Below are 15,759 nucleotides of genomic sequence, written 5' to 3' on the forward strand. Positions count from 1 at the left end.
CAGCCTCCCCCCGGCCAGGCCACCTTTTATACGCCCCATTGGCCTCTGTTCCTTGAACTAATCAGCTCTTTCTACAGTCTCCACTTATTATGTAAGGCTTCCTAGGAGAGGACCCAGAGTGACATTAATATATGCGACCGGTTAGACACAAGCGCGCGCAAAATCAGTGGAACCCGAGCTCGGATGACGTGTCCAGGTCCCCGAAGGCCGAGGGTCGGACCCCCACTTCTCCCATCTGGATGGCAGAGCGCTAGAGGCTCAGAATCCGGGAACCCCCCCGCTTAGCGACAGTGTTGTGTACAGTGACCACGACAAGGATGATGGACGCCTTTTCTTCTCAAAGACTCGAGCCAAAAACAGATAAGCTTTTCATCTCTCCAGAGGGAAAACTGGTCTAGATCCTTCTGCGTCGAAATTTCCCCCCTCCCCACCCCGAAAGGTTGATTCGCCTCCCGCAGTGTGCAATGGATAAACGGCTGTTATTGCAAACGACAAGTGTCGCTTTCCTTCTCTTTTTTATTATTATTGTTTTTCTTTTGCTCTTCTGCTCCACACTTGAGACCCCCGCTCTGGCCCCCCCCCCCCCCCGTAGATCAGCATCTGGCTCGTAAGAGGGAAGCAGAACCCCCCAGATCTGCCCTCCTAGCGATTCTACCTTTGTTCTAGAAGGCACTCCTTTCAGGGTTGTGGTCTCCTCAGACTGGCAGATCTTCTTCTCCTCTTTCTTTTCCCCTCCGTCTCCCTTCACGGGCGCCCTCTATGAGCCCACCCAGCCCCTTGGTCCCTTGGTTGGAACCCGGCAGTTCTGCCCCATCCCAGGACCCGCCCTGCGTCGTCGTAGCCTGCTTTACCAGAGAGCCTCTCCCCTCCAGAGGTCGACATCCTAGGTGTGGGCCGAGTTCTTCTGTAAAGACATGAACGTGATGCCAATAAACTTACCAAGAACAAACGACGGTGCCTCTGCCCTGTCTTCTTTCCTCTCTCCAGATCCTGGCCCCGCGGAGACCGCCATCCAGAGCAGGGCACATGCTGGTGCTTGGGGACAGACAGGCCTCCTGTGCCCACTCATGTCCCAGGCGCAGTAGCGCAGACCTGTGATCCCAGCAGCGTGGGAGGCTGAGGCAGGAGGATCGCAAGTGGGAGGCCAGCCTCAACAACTCGGCGAGACCCTGTCTCTAAATAAAATACAGAAAGGGCTGGGGACGGGGCTCAGGGGTTCAGCATCCTGGGTTCAATCCCTGGGACCAGAAAAAGGTTCAGGGTGGGGTGGATAGGAAAAGGGACAGTTTCAGGGGACAGAGTGGTTCCTCTCAGGAGAGTAGCTTGTCCCTCCTCGCCCTCCTGCTTTACTGGGGGAGGACGGTCCCAGGGAAGGTTCCAGAGAGTTCCATCCAGTTCCACTTCTGGACTTGTGACTGACTGACAGCAGGACTGTGTCAGACTTCCGAGTCCCCGCCGTCTTGTCACCTGGAAGGGAGGTTTTGCTGTTAGGACAGGTGAAACATCCGGGAACTCTGGGTCGCTCTGGCCCCGCTGTCGGGTTCTAATCAGTACTTGTTCTTCTGGGTTTTGTGGTTGGGGTACTTGGCTCCCAATTATCATCGAATCTTCCTGAGTCCCAGAAGCTGGTGAGTGTGAATGTCACAGAAGCCTCCTCCCCCTTTCAGGATAACTTGTGACCTCACCAACCTTCAGGCCTGCATTTCTCCTGCAGATGACACGCTGTTTGTTGAGGAATGTGACATCCTGTTGACTTGAGCCAGGAAGGGCTGGGGGTAAATTGCTTTTTAAAAGAAAGCATTCGGAGCAGGTTACGGTGGCACACAACTGTCATCCCAGCGGTGGCACACAACTGTCATCCCAGCGGCACGGGAGGCTGAGGCAGGAGGATCGCAAGTTGGAGGCCAGCCTCGGCATCAGTGAGGCCCTGAGCAACTCAGGGAGACGCTGTCTGTAAACAAAATACAAAATAGGGCTGGGGATGGGGCTCAGGGGTTAAGCAACCCTGGGTTCAATCCCCGGTGCCCCCAAAACACTTTTTAAAAGGAAGCATGTGGGGTGCCCACAGGGGGCCCCTAACCTCCCGTTCCTGCCGCCCTTGTCTGTCATCTGTCTAGGCTCGGAGCCTCCCCAGGGTGTGCTCTGGGTCTGGGACAGAAAATTAAAGGGAGCGTAGCGCCCCCTGGTGGCCAGCCTGGTGATAGCGACATAGTGGGGAAGCGGTCCCGAGCCTGCTGTTCCCCTGTGAGCCACAGCCTCTTCCTGACGCTGGAGGATCCCAAGTTCAAGGTCAGCCTGGGCAACTCAGCGAGACCCTGCCTCAAAAGGAAAAATACGAAGGGACACCCTATCTCCAGTTCACAGCAAAAAATAATGACTCACTGACAGCCAGCTCTCCTAGTGGCCTCAGATGAGTACATGCGGTGGCAGCTCTCACTGAGCCAGGGCACCCTGGAGCACAGTACTCGGGCGGTTGGCCCTTCTACCGCTCTTGTTATAAACCATTGTGGGGTTTTGTTTTCTGGTGCCAGAGTTTGAACCCAGGGACCCTGAGCCCCATCCCCAGCCCTTTTTCTATTTTATTTAGAGACAGGGTCTCGCTGAGTTGCTTAGGGCTTCGCTAAGTGGCTGAGGCAGGCCTCCAACTCGAGATCCTCCTGTCTCAGCCTCCCGAGCTGCTGGGTTGACAGACACCACCGCGTCCATTCACCTCTGGATCTTCTGTTGGAAGAAGATCCAGGGCACTAGAGATCTGCACAGGGTCTTTGTAGCAGTCAGCTTCCCCGAGTGGCCTAGCCCGGGGCGGGAGGGAACCCCAGGTGGTGTGCAATGTTCTTTCCGCCTTCTGGACGATGATCAGAGAGTTTCACTGTGTTTCTGTGAGGTCCTGGTGCTGACCTGTGGGAGGGAGGCAGTCCCCAAAGCAGGAGTGTCCTCCCACGGGCTTCTATCCTGGGAAGGGTGGATTTCCAACCTTCCAAGCTCAGAGCTCTGCACTGAGCCCTGGGGAACATGCCCAAGGCAACCCACCCCACCCACCCCAGGGAAACAGAAACCTCGTCTCTCGGGTCCTGCTATACCCAGGACCCAACTCCCAGAGACTTGGCTCAGTTCTGATCCCTTTGTTTCGGTTTTGGGGATCGAACCCGGGGCCCTACGCATGCTAGGACCACTGAACCCCATCCTCAACCCCGTCCTCCTGGCTAAAATAGAACATTCCCGCTCCCCTCTCCGGCCTCAAAGCCGCTGGAGAAGGGGCCCGAGCCAGACACGGTGGGCATGCCTGTCATCCCAGCGACTCGGAAGGCTGAGGCAAGAGGATCGCAAGGTGGAGGCCAGCCTCAGCAAAAGCAAGGTGCTGAGCAACTCGTCGAGACCCCGTCTCTAAATAAAATACAAAGAAAGGGCTGGGGACGGGGCTCAGGGGTTCAGCATCCTGGGTTCAATCCCTGGGACCAGAAAAAGGTTCAGGGTGGGGTGGATAGGAAAAGGGACAGTTTCAGGGGACAGAGTGGTTCCTCTCAGGAGAGTAGCTTGTCCCTCCTCGCCCTCCTGCTTTACTGGGGGAGGACGGTCCCAGGGAAGGTTCCAGAGAGTTCCATCCAGTTCCACTTCTGGACTTGTGACTGACTGACAGCAGGACTGTGTCAGACTTCCGAGTCCCCGCCGTCTTGTCACCTGGAAGGGAGGTTTTGCTGTTAGGACAGGTGAAACATCCGGGAACTCTGGGTCGCTCTGGCCCCGCTGTCGGGTTCTAATCAGTACTTGTTCTTCTGGGTTTTGTGGTTGGGGTACTTGGCTCCCAATTATCATCGAATCTTCCTGAGTCCCAGAAGCTGGTGAGTGTGAATGTCACAGAAGCCTCCTCCCCCTTTCAGGATAACTTGTGACCTCACCAACCTTCAGGCCTGCATTTCTCCTGCAGATGACACGCTGTTTGTTGAGGAATGTGACATCCTGTTGACTTGAGCCAGGAAGGGCTGGGGGTAAATTGCTTTTTAAAAGAAAGCATTCGGAGCAGGTTACGGTGGCACACAACTGTCATCCCAGCGGTGGCACACAACTGTCATCCCAGCGGCACGGGAGGCTGAGGCAGGAGGATCGCAAGTTGGAGGCCAGCCTCGGCATCAGTGAGGCCCTGAGCAACTCAGGGAGACGCTGTCTGTAAACAAAATACAAAATAGGGCTGGGGATGGGGCTCAGGGGTTAAGCAACCCTGGGTTCAATCCCCGGTGCCCCCAAAACACTTTTTAAAAGGAAGCATGTGGGGTGCCCACAGGGGGCCCCTAACCTCCCGTTCCTGCCGCCCTTGTCTGTCATCTGTCTAGGCTCGGAGCCTCCCCAGGGTGTGCTCTGGGTCTGGGACAGAAAATTAAAGGGAGCGTAGCGCCCCCTGGTGGCCAGCCTGGTGATAGCGACATAGTGGGGAAGCGGTCCCGAGCCTGCTGTTCCCCTGTGAGCCACAGCCTCTTCCTGACGCTGGAGGATCCCAAGTTCAAGGTCAGCCTGGGCAACTCAGCGAGACCCTGCCTCAAAAGGAAAAATACGAAGGGACACCCTATCTCCAGTTCACAGCAAAAAATAATGACTCACTGACAGCCAGCTCTCCTAGTGGCCTCAGATGAGTACATGCGGTGGCAGCTCTCACTGAGCCAGGGCACCCTGGAGCACAGTACTCGGGCGGTTGGCCCTTCTACCGCTCTTGTTATAAACCATTGTGGGGTTTTGTTTTCTGGTGCCAGAGTTTGAACCCAGGGACCCTGAGCCCCATCCCCAGCCCTTTTTCTATTTTATTTAGAGACAGGGTCTCGCTGAGTTGCTTAGGGCTTCGCTAAGTGGCTGAGGCAGGCCTCCAACTCGAGATCCTCCTGTCTCAGCCTCCCGAGCTGCTGGGTTGACAGACACCACCGCGTCCATTCACCTCTGGATCTTCTGTTGGAAGAAGATCCAGGGCACTAGAGATCTGCACAGGGTCTTTGTAGCAGTCAGCTTCCCCGAGTGGCCTAGCCCGGGGCGGGAGGGAACCCCAGGTGGTGTGCAATGTTCTTTCCGCCTTCTGGACGATGATCAGAGAGTTTCACTGTGTTTCTGTGAGGTCCTGGTGCTGACCTGTGGGAGGGAGGCAGTCCCCAAAGCAGGAGTGTCCTCCCACGGGCTTCTATCCTGGGAAGGGTGGATTTCCAACCTTCCAAGCTCAGAGCTCTGCACTGAGCCCTGGGGAACATGCCCAAGGCAACCCACCCCACCCACCCCAGGGAAACAGAAACCTCGTCTCTCGGGTCCTGCTATACCCAGGACCCAACTCCCAGAGACTTGGCTCAGTTCTGATCCCTTTGTTTCGGTTTTGGGGATCGAACCCGGGGCCCTACGCATGCTAGGACCACTGAACCCCATCCTCAACCCCGTCCTCCTGGCTAAAATAGAACATTCCCGCTCCCCTCTCCGGCCTCAAAGCCGCTGGAGAAGGGGCCCGAGCCAGACACGGTGGGCATGCCTGTCATCCCAGCGACTCGGAAGGCTGAGGCAAGAGGATCGCAAGGTGGAGNGGAGCACTTGACCTCCAAGCCACCAAGGTACCCGGCCCTTCTGCTGGCATCTGAAGAGCAGGAGGGTCACGAAGGTGACCTGTGGCTAGAGTCTGCTGTCTCTGTCCCTGTCCCCACGCAGAAAAGACCAGGCCCCTGTGGGACCTGCGTATTTCATTTATTCAAACAAATGTTTATTGAGCATCTACTGTGTGCCAGGTACAGAGGACCTCCTGGGTGACCCACCAACAAGCTGACCTTCTGGTGGGGCCAGAGAGTGGCCTATAAATGGGGGGGGGGGGAAACGGGGACTCCAAAGAGTGATAAGTGCTATGAAGGACAAACATGGAAAAGTGATAAGATTGGGGAAGGGTCACCCTACTTCAGATGGGGTGTTTAGGGAGGGCTTCTTGGAGGAGGTGACATTAACTAAAGGAATGAGGCTTGTGAAAGTCTTCGAAGAGAGAGAACGGCAGGGCACAAGCCCTGCCCTGGGGGCTGGCTGCGCTGTCCAGGGGACAGAAATAAAGCCACCAAGGTGGCAGTCCAGGACCCAGACTCCCCCCCAGCCATTTCCAAGCTGTGGGGGGGGACATCTGATTATATTCTAAATGGGATGGGGGGAAGGAAGTCCTTGCTAAGAGTGTGAGGGGTCAGGGCCACACCCACAGAAGGTTCCAGAAAGCCCTTGGCTTTGAGGCTCTGACAACAGAAGACCCACCTAGAGACTTTCCCAAACCCCGGGGCTGTTTCCAAGTGAGAAAGGGTACTGAGGTCCCTGGTGGTTGTCCCAGGCTGAGTGTGCCACCCCCCCCCACCCCATGTCCCCCAATGTGGCTTTTGCTGTCTCCCGCCTTGTGACCTCCTGGGACAGGGGTGGTCTGAGGGGGTCGGATGGGGCAAGATCACTGGACTGGGAATTAGACTTGGAGTATAATCCCCCCCAACCCGGGCAGGCCCCAACTCTTCTCTGGACCTCAACTTCTTCATGTAAAATGGGGACACAAGGGGACCCTGGGGGCTCTAAACCATTTCTCAAGGGCCACCTCCAGAAAGGAGCCACCTTGTTTCAAGGTGGAAGAAATGAAGGGAACAGATTTGGGAGGGTCCCGTGGGGCAGCGTCTAGGATGGGGGGTGGGTTGGGTTGGGTTGGGGACTTCACCAAGGAAGGGTCCTGGACGTTTGAGGGTCACTTCTAGATTCTCGTCACTTTATGTTAACACAAGACAGCCACGTCCCTGGGGGCGGAGGGTATCTAATGAAACAGAAAGGACACTGCAGAGGGCGGGGGACAGCCAAAGATAAAGTCGAAGAGGTCAGCAGGGACCCCGGAAAAGGGGGCTTGGGGTCCAGGTGGCTGGGGGGTTGGGCAGGAGAGCGGGGGACCCCAGTTGTGTCGCCCGTCCCACCCCCTAGTCGTCTGGCCGCCTCTTTGTGGAGAAGACTATAGTGAACTAAGCATGGAGAAAGGGGCAGTTGGGGACAGAGGGTGGGCGACAGAGATGGGGATAGGGCAGGGGCGGGGGCTGACTTCAGGTGGCCAGGGACACCCCCCAGGTGGCTTTTAAGTGATCCCCTAGATGGCCAGGTCCCAGGAAGCTCTTAGGTCTTCAGACAAGGTGCCACCCAAGGGCCAGGTGGCCCGGGGGACCCAGTGAGCAAGCACTTGGAGTTGGGTCCCTGGGGGGCCCGCTGGCCTGGGGGGGGACCAAGGCGCCTAGGTGTGTCCCCTGACCTTGAACCCCATCTCATTCATTCAACAAATATTTATTGAGGGCCTACTACGTGCCGGGCCAGGCCTGTGCAGCCGTGGGAGGGACTAGTCCCTGCTCTAGGGGGGGTGACCCTGGATCATTTCAGAAAGTGATAAAAGCAGACCTGGAAAGTGGCTTTAAGGAGCGGGTGCGGGGCTGTGGGAGGGGACACTGTTTGGAATCAGGTCACCAGCACAGGATTTGCTATCTATTCCCGGTCGGGTGGCCCAGGGGACAGTACCCAATCTCTCTCAAGCCTGTTTTCTCACCTGGACAGTGGAGCTAGGACCTGGGGCTCTGTCCCTGCTGCCAACTCTACTCTCTGGGGTGCCCCTAGGGGACGTGCCCTGGAGTGTCCCCTCCTCCTTGTCCCCTGATAACACAGGGAGACAAACCAGCCCCGATGGCCCAGCCTGAGTCAGGCCTCGGGGACACTTTCATTGAAAAGAAGCTGGTTTCTCTTTGTCAGGTTCTGTCCTGGTGCTGGGCCCTTCCCAAGGTCCCCCCAGTCCCCTCCCCGGTCCCCTGGGAAGATGTCCTATTCTTCCAGACTTCGGAGGCCAGACGTGACTTGGCCTTGGGGCCCCCAGGGCCATCGGGTCCCAGATCCTGCACATGAGGGAAGCAGAGGCCAGGCTGGGGTCACACTGAGGGGTCTGGGGGGAGCTGAAGTGTCCCATGGAGTCCCCTCCGGTGGCTGTGAGCTGGAACCAGGGGGAGGAGCATCCTGGGAGGGGGGAGGTCCTTGCCCCCAAAGTGACAGAAAATCCTGAGAAGGCTTTGGTCTGAAGGCGGACAGAGCAGACCAGGCGCCGTCCCTGAGCTGCTGTCCCCAGCCTTCCTGCCCAAGGGTGGGGACAGCGGGAGGTTTCCTAGCACAGAACGAGGCTCAGGGTTCCCCAGGGAGTGTCCCCTGTCCCTCCCTCCTGGCACCCAGGCCCCCGGGCTGGACGCAGAATAGGGAAACCAGTCAGAAGCCCTGTGTCACCCAGGGGCCACCAGGGAGCTTCCTGCAGGGCCTGGAGGGTGGGCGGGGGGGGAGGCCTGGAAGTTTCTGGAAGGCCAATTCCCAGAGACCCTTGGGAGCATGGCAGGAGGGGACAGGGACCTCAGCACTGCTGCAGGTGGCTTGTAATGGGAAGAAGCGTGACAAACGAAGGCAGGGGGTGGGGGGTGCGGTGAGGAGACCAGAAGTGACCAGGCCATAAGTGACCAAGAGCCAAAGAAGGGCTGCTGGGCTGTCGGTGGCCCCAGAGAGAGTGACACACAGCACGAGCCCTGGGGCCCCGCACGCGCATGTGAGCGTGACAGAGGTGTGCAGACAGGACAGTCGGGGACCCAGGGGGGCCCGGTCACAGGCCACCAGAGAGGAAATTCCCTGTGAGAGTCCTGCAGACATTTCTGTCCTGTGGGGAGTGACCCTGGGCACAGGCGGCCACACCACGGGCCACTCTGCAGCTGTCCGAAGGGGCATTTTGGATGTGGGTTCACCCCCTGAGCGGCCAGGGACAGGAGAAGACAGGTGGCCCTGGGGGCAGTGTGGACGGTCCCCTGGAGATGCATGAGGGCCCTTTTCTGCTGGGGACTCTGGGGGCTCCATGCTGGCAGGGCCACCAAGCAGGCAGGAGCGCGGTGACAATGGCTGGGAACCTTTTCTCTTTGCGTCCTCCTGCACCATGTGGGTTTCACACTGTGAGTGACCTCAGTAGAAGGTGGCCACGTTTTCCTTAGACATTTCTAAGGAGGTCCTGGGACGGTGTGACTATGACAAAGGGTTTGTCACATCCTTCCTGGAGAGAGTGGCTGGTGCGTGCTCAAGGTTCAAAGTCCCACCTCTCACAAAGCCAGGGGCTCCCTGGGGGACAGCTGGCCACTGTCCCTCTCCTACAGGATCACCAGTGCAAGCAGTAGCCTGGGGTCAGGCCTTGGGGACACTTTTCCTTGAAAGTGACCTCAGGCTAAGAACGTGACTCTGTGCCAACAGGACACTCCTTTCTCCTGCCACCGGCCACCCCTGGAAGTCAATGTCCTTTCTCCTGCCACCCCTGGAAGTTGGCTCTGGCCCAGTTTCGGGGTGAAGTCCCTTTGGCTCCCCCAGGCCTGGAGGGGGGACCCCCAGGGCTCAGCCTCTGTTTTCTGGGGCTCAGCCTCCATCTCCTGGGGCCTTGGATGTCTGGCTTATCCATCTGGGCTTCCTCAGGTCCCCAGGTCCCCTTGGCCAGACACAGGGGGCACCAGGGCCACCACCTAACTGCTGTTCAGGACTCCACAATGACATTTTCATCTTAAAGGCGACCTTCTCAAACCTGTCCCCTCCCCTGCCAGCCCTGGGCAGAGGCCGGTCCTAAAACACCTTGGGGAAAAGCAGACACTGGGTCTCTACCACAGGTGGGCTCCCTCCTCTGGGACTGGCGGGGGGCCTCCCCTCTGTCACTGTCCCCAAGGCCTGCCTGCTGCACTCTGACTGCCCAAGCTCTTTTAGGGGACTTTTAATGTCCCTTTGAGACTGGAAAACCAGACCTTCAAAGCCTGAGGGTCCTCCCAGTACCACGTACCAGGGACAAAGCTGAGGGGGGCTGAGGCGGGGCTAGGGGACCAAGACTGAGTCCTGTCACACTTATGGGGAGCCAGGGGCTCCTGATTCCCAGTCCTCCTTCCGGTCACTCCTGCAGCCAGTGAGTCTGTGGAGAGCCCGGCTGAGGGGTCCCGAGGTCACCTGAGGTCGCAGGAGCTTGTCAGCACAGGCTGAGACTAAATATGCTAATAAACACTAATATGCAAATATCCTAGGTGTGTTTTCTAAAAAATGCTTTCAAGAAAAAGGAGGGGATTCTGGGGGCCTTTGGAGCAGGGCCACCCCAGGGTGGCTGCAGCTGACAAAGAGCTGGGCCACATGCTCACTGACAGCAGAGACTCTGAGGTCCACAGCCCCCAGCCCCCTGCCTGGCCCTGGGGTTGGGGGAGCCTTTGAGGGACCCGTGGGGAACCCAAAGACCAGGCTGGCTCAGCCTGCGGGGAGCCGTGGCAGGGCAGCTGCTACGGGACCCATGAAAATCTTGCCCTAAGTCTAATGAACAGCCATTGGAGCCTCTCCGCCCAGGTGACATAGGACAGAAGAAAAAATAATAATGATAATCAGTAGAGAGGCCCAGAAGGAAGAACAAAGAAGATATCAAAAGTGTGAAGCTCAAGTTCAGCAAACTCTCTGCCTCCCCAAGCCACTTCTCTGTCTCCCATTCACTCAGGAAAATCGTCCTGGTTGGGTGCAGTGGCACACACCTGTAACCCAGCGACTCGGGAGGCTGAGGCAGGAGGATCACAAGTTGGAGGCCAGCGTCAGCCACTTAGCAAGGGCCTCAGCAACTCAGCAAGACCTTGTCTCAAACTAAGAAATAAAAAGGGGTGGCCTCTTTTGTCAAGTGCCTCTGGGTTCAATTCCTGGTACCAAAAAGAAAAGAAAAGAAAAATAAAATAAAATAGATATTAGGAATTCAGATTGGAAATTTAAAAACGTTTGATAGTCTAGCTTCTGACTGCCAGGGGACCCACAAGTTGATGAAACTAGGGTCCCCTGGGAATTTATCAATTCTGACATCGTGGTAAGACTCGAAGGGGTTTGGGCTACGGTAATGACATGGCTCAAGCTGCACCTATAATCCCAGGAGGCTGAGGCAGGAGGATCCCGAGTTCAAAGCCAGCCTCAGCCACTGAGCGAGGCCCTGAGCAACTCAGTGAGACCCTGTCTCCAAATGAAATATAAAAAGGGGCTGGGGACAGGGCTCGGTGGTGAAGTGCCCCTGGGGTCAATCCCTGGTACCAAAAAAAAAAAAAAAAATTAAGACCAGGCTGGGGTTGGGGCTCAGAGGTAGGGTGCTCACCTAGCACATGTGAGGCCCTGGGTTCAATTCTCGGCGCCACATAAAATGAAGGTCTTGTGTCCACCTACAGCTAAAAACATTTAAAAATAGTCCTTAGGTGTCAGAAATCTGCAGATGATCTGATGACAGAAAACTAATAGAGACCCCCATCCTGAGGACACAGGAGCAGTCATAACTAGGAAAACGGTCACAGATTTGAACCATGGACAAGGGAGTTCTCAAAGCATAGCAGAAGACGGGGAATGCAGCAGGACAGAAGTAGGACAGACTGTAGAAGCCACAGGTGTGGACTGGCTGGTACAGCTGTGGACCAAAAAGCAAAAAAATAAAAATAAAGATCAAAAACCAAAAAACTGAATTTAAATGAGATACTACTAAGGTCAGGCCATCCCTATTGATCAGATAATGGACACAACCTCTCCCTGATATTTAGGTGGCAGGGAGAGGACCAGGGAGGGGAGTGTGACAAGAAGCACCTGGAATATACAAACGGAGGCCCGTAGGTCCAAACCTTCCTCTACCAGCCACAAGGAAATGACATTGCCTTAAGAAAAAAAATGACTGTTTCAAGAACTAAAGACAAAAATGACTGTTTCAAGATCCGTCACAGCCCAGAGGTGTCCTGGAACCCTCCTTTTATCACCAAACCCTGGTCACAGACCCCAGTGGCCCTTGGTAACCAGAACATCAAGACCCTGAGAGGAAGCTGACCGAGGACCCGCGGGTCGGTCATAAATCCACTGTCCGGCCAGAAGTGACGTCCCCTCCCCTCTCCCTGGGTCCCCACGCCCAGGGCTGATGTTCTAGAATCTTCTCTTTCCAAAAAGCAGAGTCCAGGCTGGGCGTGGGGCTGAGGGGAGGCCTGGCCCGCATGCTTGAGGCCCTGGGTTGGATTTCCCAGCTCCACACAGTGACATGTCCCTGTCACCGGGCCTTGGAGTCAATAGGAGTCACTCCTCAGAAAAATGCCCAGAACGAGGGGCCACCTGGACCCCTGGGCCCAGGGGACCCAGAGTTTTCATGTTCAGTGGGGACTAGAAAGTCTGATGTCATCCCGCTGTCAGTCAAAAGTCAAGAGGTGGACCTGGGCGGGACCTTCTAGAAACTTCTCTGGGACCCCCCTCCCCAATAAAACTGGAGTGCAGGAATGGCAGATGGTCCCTAGAGTGTCCCCTGTCCCTTTTTCCTGTCCCTTCCATGAACTGAGGCCTGCTACCCTGAGCGACAGGTCCGGAGTCTCTCTGGCAGGACATCCGTGGTCCCTTGGGCCCTGTGACAAGTGGCCTTTCTCTGTAGCAGGACCACTGAGCCACCCAGAGAGGGGATGTCACGGTCACCTCAGCCCCGCCACAGGCCTATGCTTCCTTTAAAAGAAGAGCCCGGGACCCCAAAAGCAGATGTCCCCCTCAAGATGGCCCACAAGCTCCCTTGATTTCCCAAATGTCCCTGCCTCGGCCTTGGAACCTTCTAGAAGACCTTTTCTATGGTGTTAAGGACCCGGTCACCCTGAGTTGAGGACCCCCTCTTTGGGAACCCCTCTGGACTCCCCAGGGACAGACTTCTGTGTTGGAAGCTGCGCTCGAGGACACTCGGGCAGAGAGCAGAGGGTGACGTTCGGGAGGGATGTGACAGGAATCCACGGACAGAGGACAGAGACCAGGGTGCAGCCTGGGGGCATCCAGGGCCCTGGCAGGAGGGGACTGGACAGGGGAGGGGTCTTTAGCTGATCATGTCCCCCACTTGAGCTCCGCCAGAGACAGAGGAGGCCGAGGACCCAGCCAGGAGCCCCCTAATTAATTGGGCACCCAGAGTCCCCATGGTGGGGACCCAGGGCCCACAGTCAGGACCTGCTCTGCCATTTCTCTTGACCCCTTGGGGCCCTGCTCACTTTGGGTCACCTGGCAGAGTGACCCGGGAGGGGATGCCAGGATTGGCAGGAGCCCAGCCCAAGCTCTGGCCTCCCTGCCTCCCTGGGCACAGCCTCGAACTCAGGCCTCAGTTCCCCACCACAACAGACACCAGAAGTCTGGTCCCCAGGTTTGGTGGCCCTTGCTGTGCTGGGAGGGCAAATCTCTTGGCTTCCACAGCCGAGTCACGGGGACCCCCAGACGCCAGGCTGTGACACCCCAAGATAGCAGAGGTGGGCCCCACACCACCCACGGCCTCCAAGAAGTCTGGGCCCCTCGACTCTGTCCCGGGTGGGGTTACCCTCACAGTCACGGTTGTTCGTCCCCAGAAAAAGGTCTCCTCGAACAGTGTCCCACCTGGTGGCCACCAAAGACCAAGAATACAGGCCACCAAGAACCACTGTGACGCCACAGAGTTTATTTGTAGCAGATGAGATCACAAGGAGTCACCTCCGAAAAGCCACGACACCCCGAATACTTTACTTTGGGGCTGGGGGAGGTTGACGTCACCACGTTGTGGCTCAGGGAGGGTCCCCAAGAGGCCCCTCCTGGTGGAGATGAAGGAGGCCCACTGTGGCCATCCCCGGGGACAGACCTGGGCCTTCTCATGAAGTCAGGGTCGCCTCTGGGCCATGGTCCTGCTTCCCTGGGTGGCTTGTAGAGGGGACATTGTTTCTGAAAAATAACTTTGAGAAGAGGTTAGAAGAGCTACTTTATCTGGGGGTTCAGGGTACCCGAGGGGACAGGTCCTACTGAAAAAAAGAAAATACCCGGATGTTTCCCATAGGTCTCGTAAAGTACCAATGAAGAGTCTGGACACAGGGGCTCAGGGCGGTGACGGTCTTGGTGGCCGTGTGCGCTGACCACTGGCCCACCCAGTGGTCTGGGGACTGGACTGGGGTCAGGTGGACCCTTCTTTCTTGAAACTCTCTCCTCCTTAGCTTCCATGACCCCACTCACCCCTGGTCTCCCTCCTTACTTTCTGACAGATCGTCTCCAATGGAGTCACCTCCTCAGCCTGTGGTGTCACAAGTGACACTAATTGGGCTGTCCCCACTAGACCCGCTGCAAATGTGCCTACCAGCACCTTCGCAGGGACCTCCTCTCCCTGTACTGTCTGGACACATCTCAGCCTGAGGAACAACAAGCCTAGGTGCCCAGGGCTTGGGTTCCACTAGGATCCCCAGCTCTAGTCCCCCTTGGACCTCTCAAGAGACCCAAGCACAAGCCCCTGGTTGGCCTGGTCCCATCCCCTGCTGTCCTGGGCCGTCTCTCTGCCGATCGTTCCAGTTCCATCTCTCTGCACCCTGGTCCACTGCAGGTGTGGCTGCCACTTAACCACCTCCCCAGAGGGGACACCTCTGCTCAGTCTTGGATGACACCTGTTCCCCAAAAAATAACTGTCCCCCAGGGGGCGGGAGGGACCCCATCTTTTCTGCCTCTCTTTCATTCATGTATGGAAACTTCTAGGCACCCGGGGCCAGGACCACGGCCTGGGTGGACCTGAATCCAGGTTCAAGGGCAAAGTCCCCATAAGACCCTTTCTGCTGGCTGGTGTCACAAGGGCTCAGCCCAGGGGGACTTTTCGGAAACCACTTCCCTTTCTGTTAGGAAATCCGGGTGGTCCTTGTCCCTTCTTCCTGGGTGAGGGGGTTGGCTTCGTTTCCAGGGTTCTGGGCTGTCACCTGTCTTCTGTATTCATAGTGCTGGGGACGCATGTCCCTGGCTCCCCAAAAATCCCACACTTAATGTCACCTTCCCCACTAGGCCTCAATTTCCTCATCTCTAGGGGACAGAACAGGGGCCTGGGACAGTGGGGCACTCAGGAGGGGGGAGAAGACATCTCCTGGGAAGGACGACTGTAGCTCAAAACCCCAAAGATGCCCACCCACACCCTTTGGGGGGGCCCTCAGTGGTCTCTAGCTTGTGTCTCTAGCTGGGAATCCCAACATGGTAGCAGCCTGACTGTCCCCATCTGTCCCCTCCATGGTTTGGGCATGCCGGGGTCTCAAGAGATTGCTGACTGTCTGCCCTTCGGCCACAGGCCACGGCCACGGCCACGACCTTGCGCTTGGGTCCGGGTGGAGCGGATTTCATTTACCTGGAAAGACAACTCCACCTTCCTCCCCCACAATGTCCCCCATGATCTTGGGTTCCCCAAGTGACAGCTCCCCAGCTTCAAGGAAAACTGTTCTGCGTGCCACCTGGGCACCCCAATACTGGGAGTCCACCGAGCTCAGGGCCTCCAGAATTGCGCCAGCCCCGTCCCCACCTCTTAGAGGACCCATCTGAGGCCCAGGACCTGCCACGTGTTGTCGCCAAAATCTCCTTCCCCAGACGAGAGGCGGGAGGGGCGTGGTCAGCAATCCTGGACCACCCCCTATGTCCCCCCATGTCTAGGGGACGCTCTTTTGGGGACCTCCCCGCCTGACACTCGCCCACCCCACCCTGGAGTCCCCATTGGACTCTGGGGAGAACCAATGTCACCTTCCTCATGCCTCCCCAAATGGGGCACTTTGGAGAATCAGGGAGGCCAGAGGCCCCGCAGAAGGTCCTGGGGTGATCCCCGCCCCCGGGTCCCCAGGCACAAGACCCCAGGCGCGCGCTGGAGAGAGCCTGGCGCGCGTTCCCTTTGGATCAGGAGGAGACCCCCCCCCAAGGCCTAAGTTGGAGAGAGACCCCCCGCAAGGCCCA

The 15,759-nt window shown here is 57.3% G+C and overlaps 1 protein-coding gene and 2 long non-coding RNA genes across 6 annotated transcripts in view; all 3 read right to left on the reverse strand.

Moving 5' to 3' along the window:
• The window catches only part of Hmces (5-hydroxymethylcytosine binding, ES cell specific), a 42,135-nt gene that overhangs the window by 4,328 nt on the left and 22,048 nt on the right, over positions 1 to 15,759 (reverse strand). For all 3 annotated transcript variants that reach the window (XM_015506748.2, XM_048786264.1, XM_048786265.1), the window contains exon 7: positions 7,852 to 7,862. In XM_015506748.2, the coding sequence (XP_015362234.2) occupies positions 7,852 to 7,862 (11 nt within the window). The remainder of the gene's footprint in view (positions 1 to 7,851; positions 7,863 to 15,759) is intronic.
• Positions 380 to 3,058, reverse strand: LOC125611438. 2 transcript variants are annotated; one of them, XR_007341624.1, is made up of 3 exons: positions 2,711 to 3,058; positions 1,690 to 1,951; positions 380 to 1,467 (listed from the first exon to the last, which is right to left on the reverse strand). It is a non-coding gene; the product is annotated as an uncharacterized LOC125611438 (long non-coding RNA). The 2 variants fall into 2 exon arrangements; XR_007341623.1 differs by lacking the exon at positions 2,711 to 3,058 and having other exon boundaries at positions 1,690 to 1,990.
• LOC125611439 lies at positions 3,536 to 5,236 on the reverse strand. Its single transcript, XR_007341625.1, has 3 exons — positions 4,922 to 5,236; positions 3,901 to 4,162; positions 3,536 to 3,678 (listed from the first exon to the last, which is right to left on the reverse strand). It is a non-coding gene; the product is annotated as an uncharacterized LOC125611439 (long non-coding RNA).

This window comes from Marmota marmota, unplaced genomic scaffold (assembly GCF_001458135.2).
Source record: "Marmota marmota marmota unplaced genomic scaffold, marMar, whole genome shotgun sequence".
Lineage (NCBI taxonomy): Eukaryota > Metazoa > Chordata > Mammalia > Rodentia > Sciuridae > Marmota > Marmota marmota.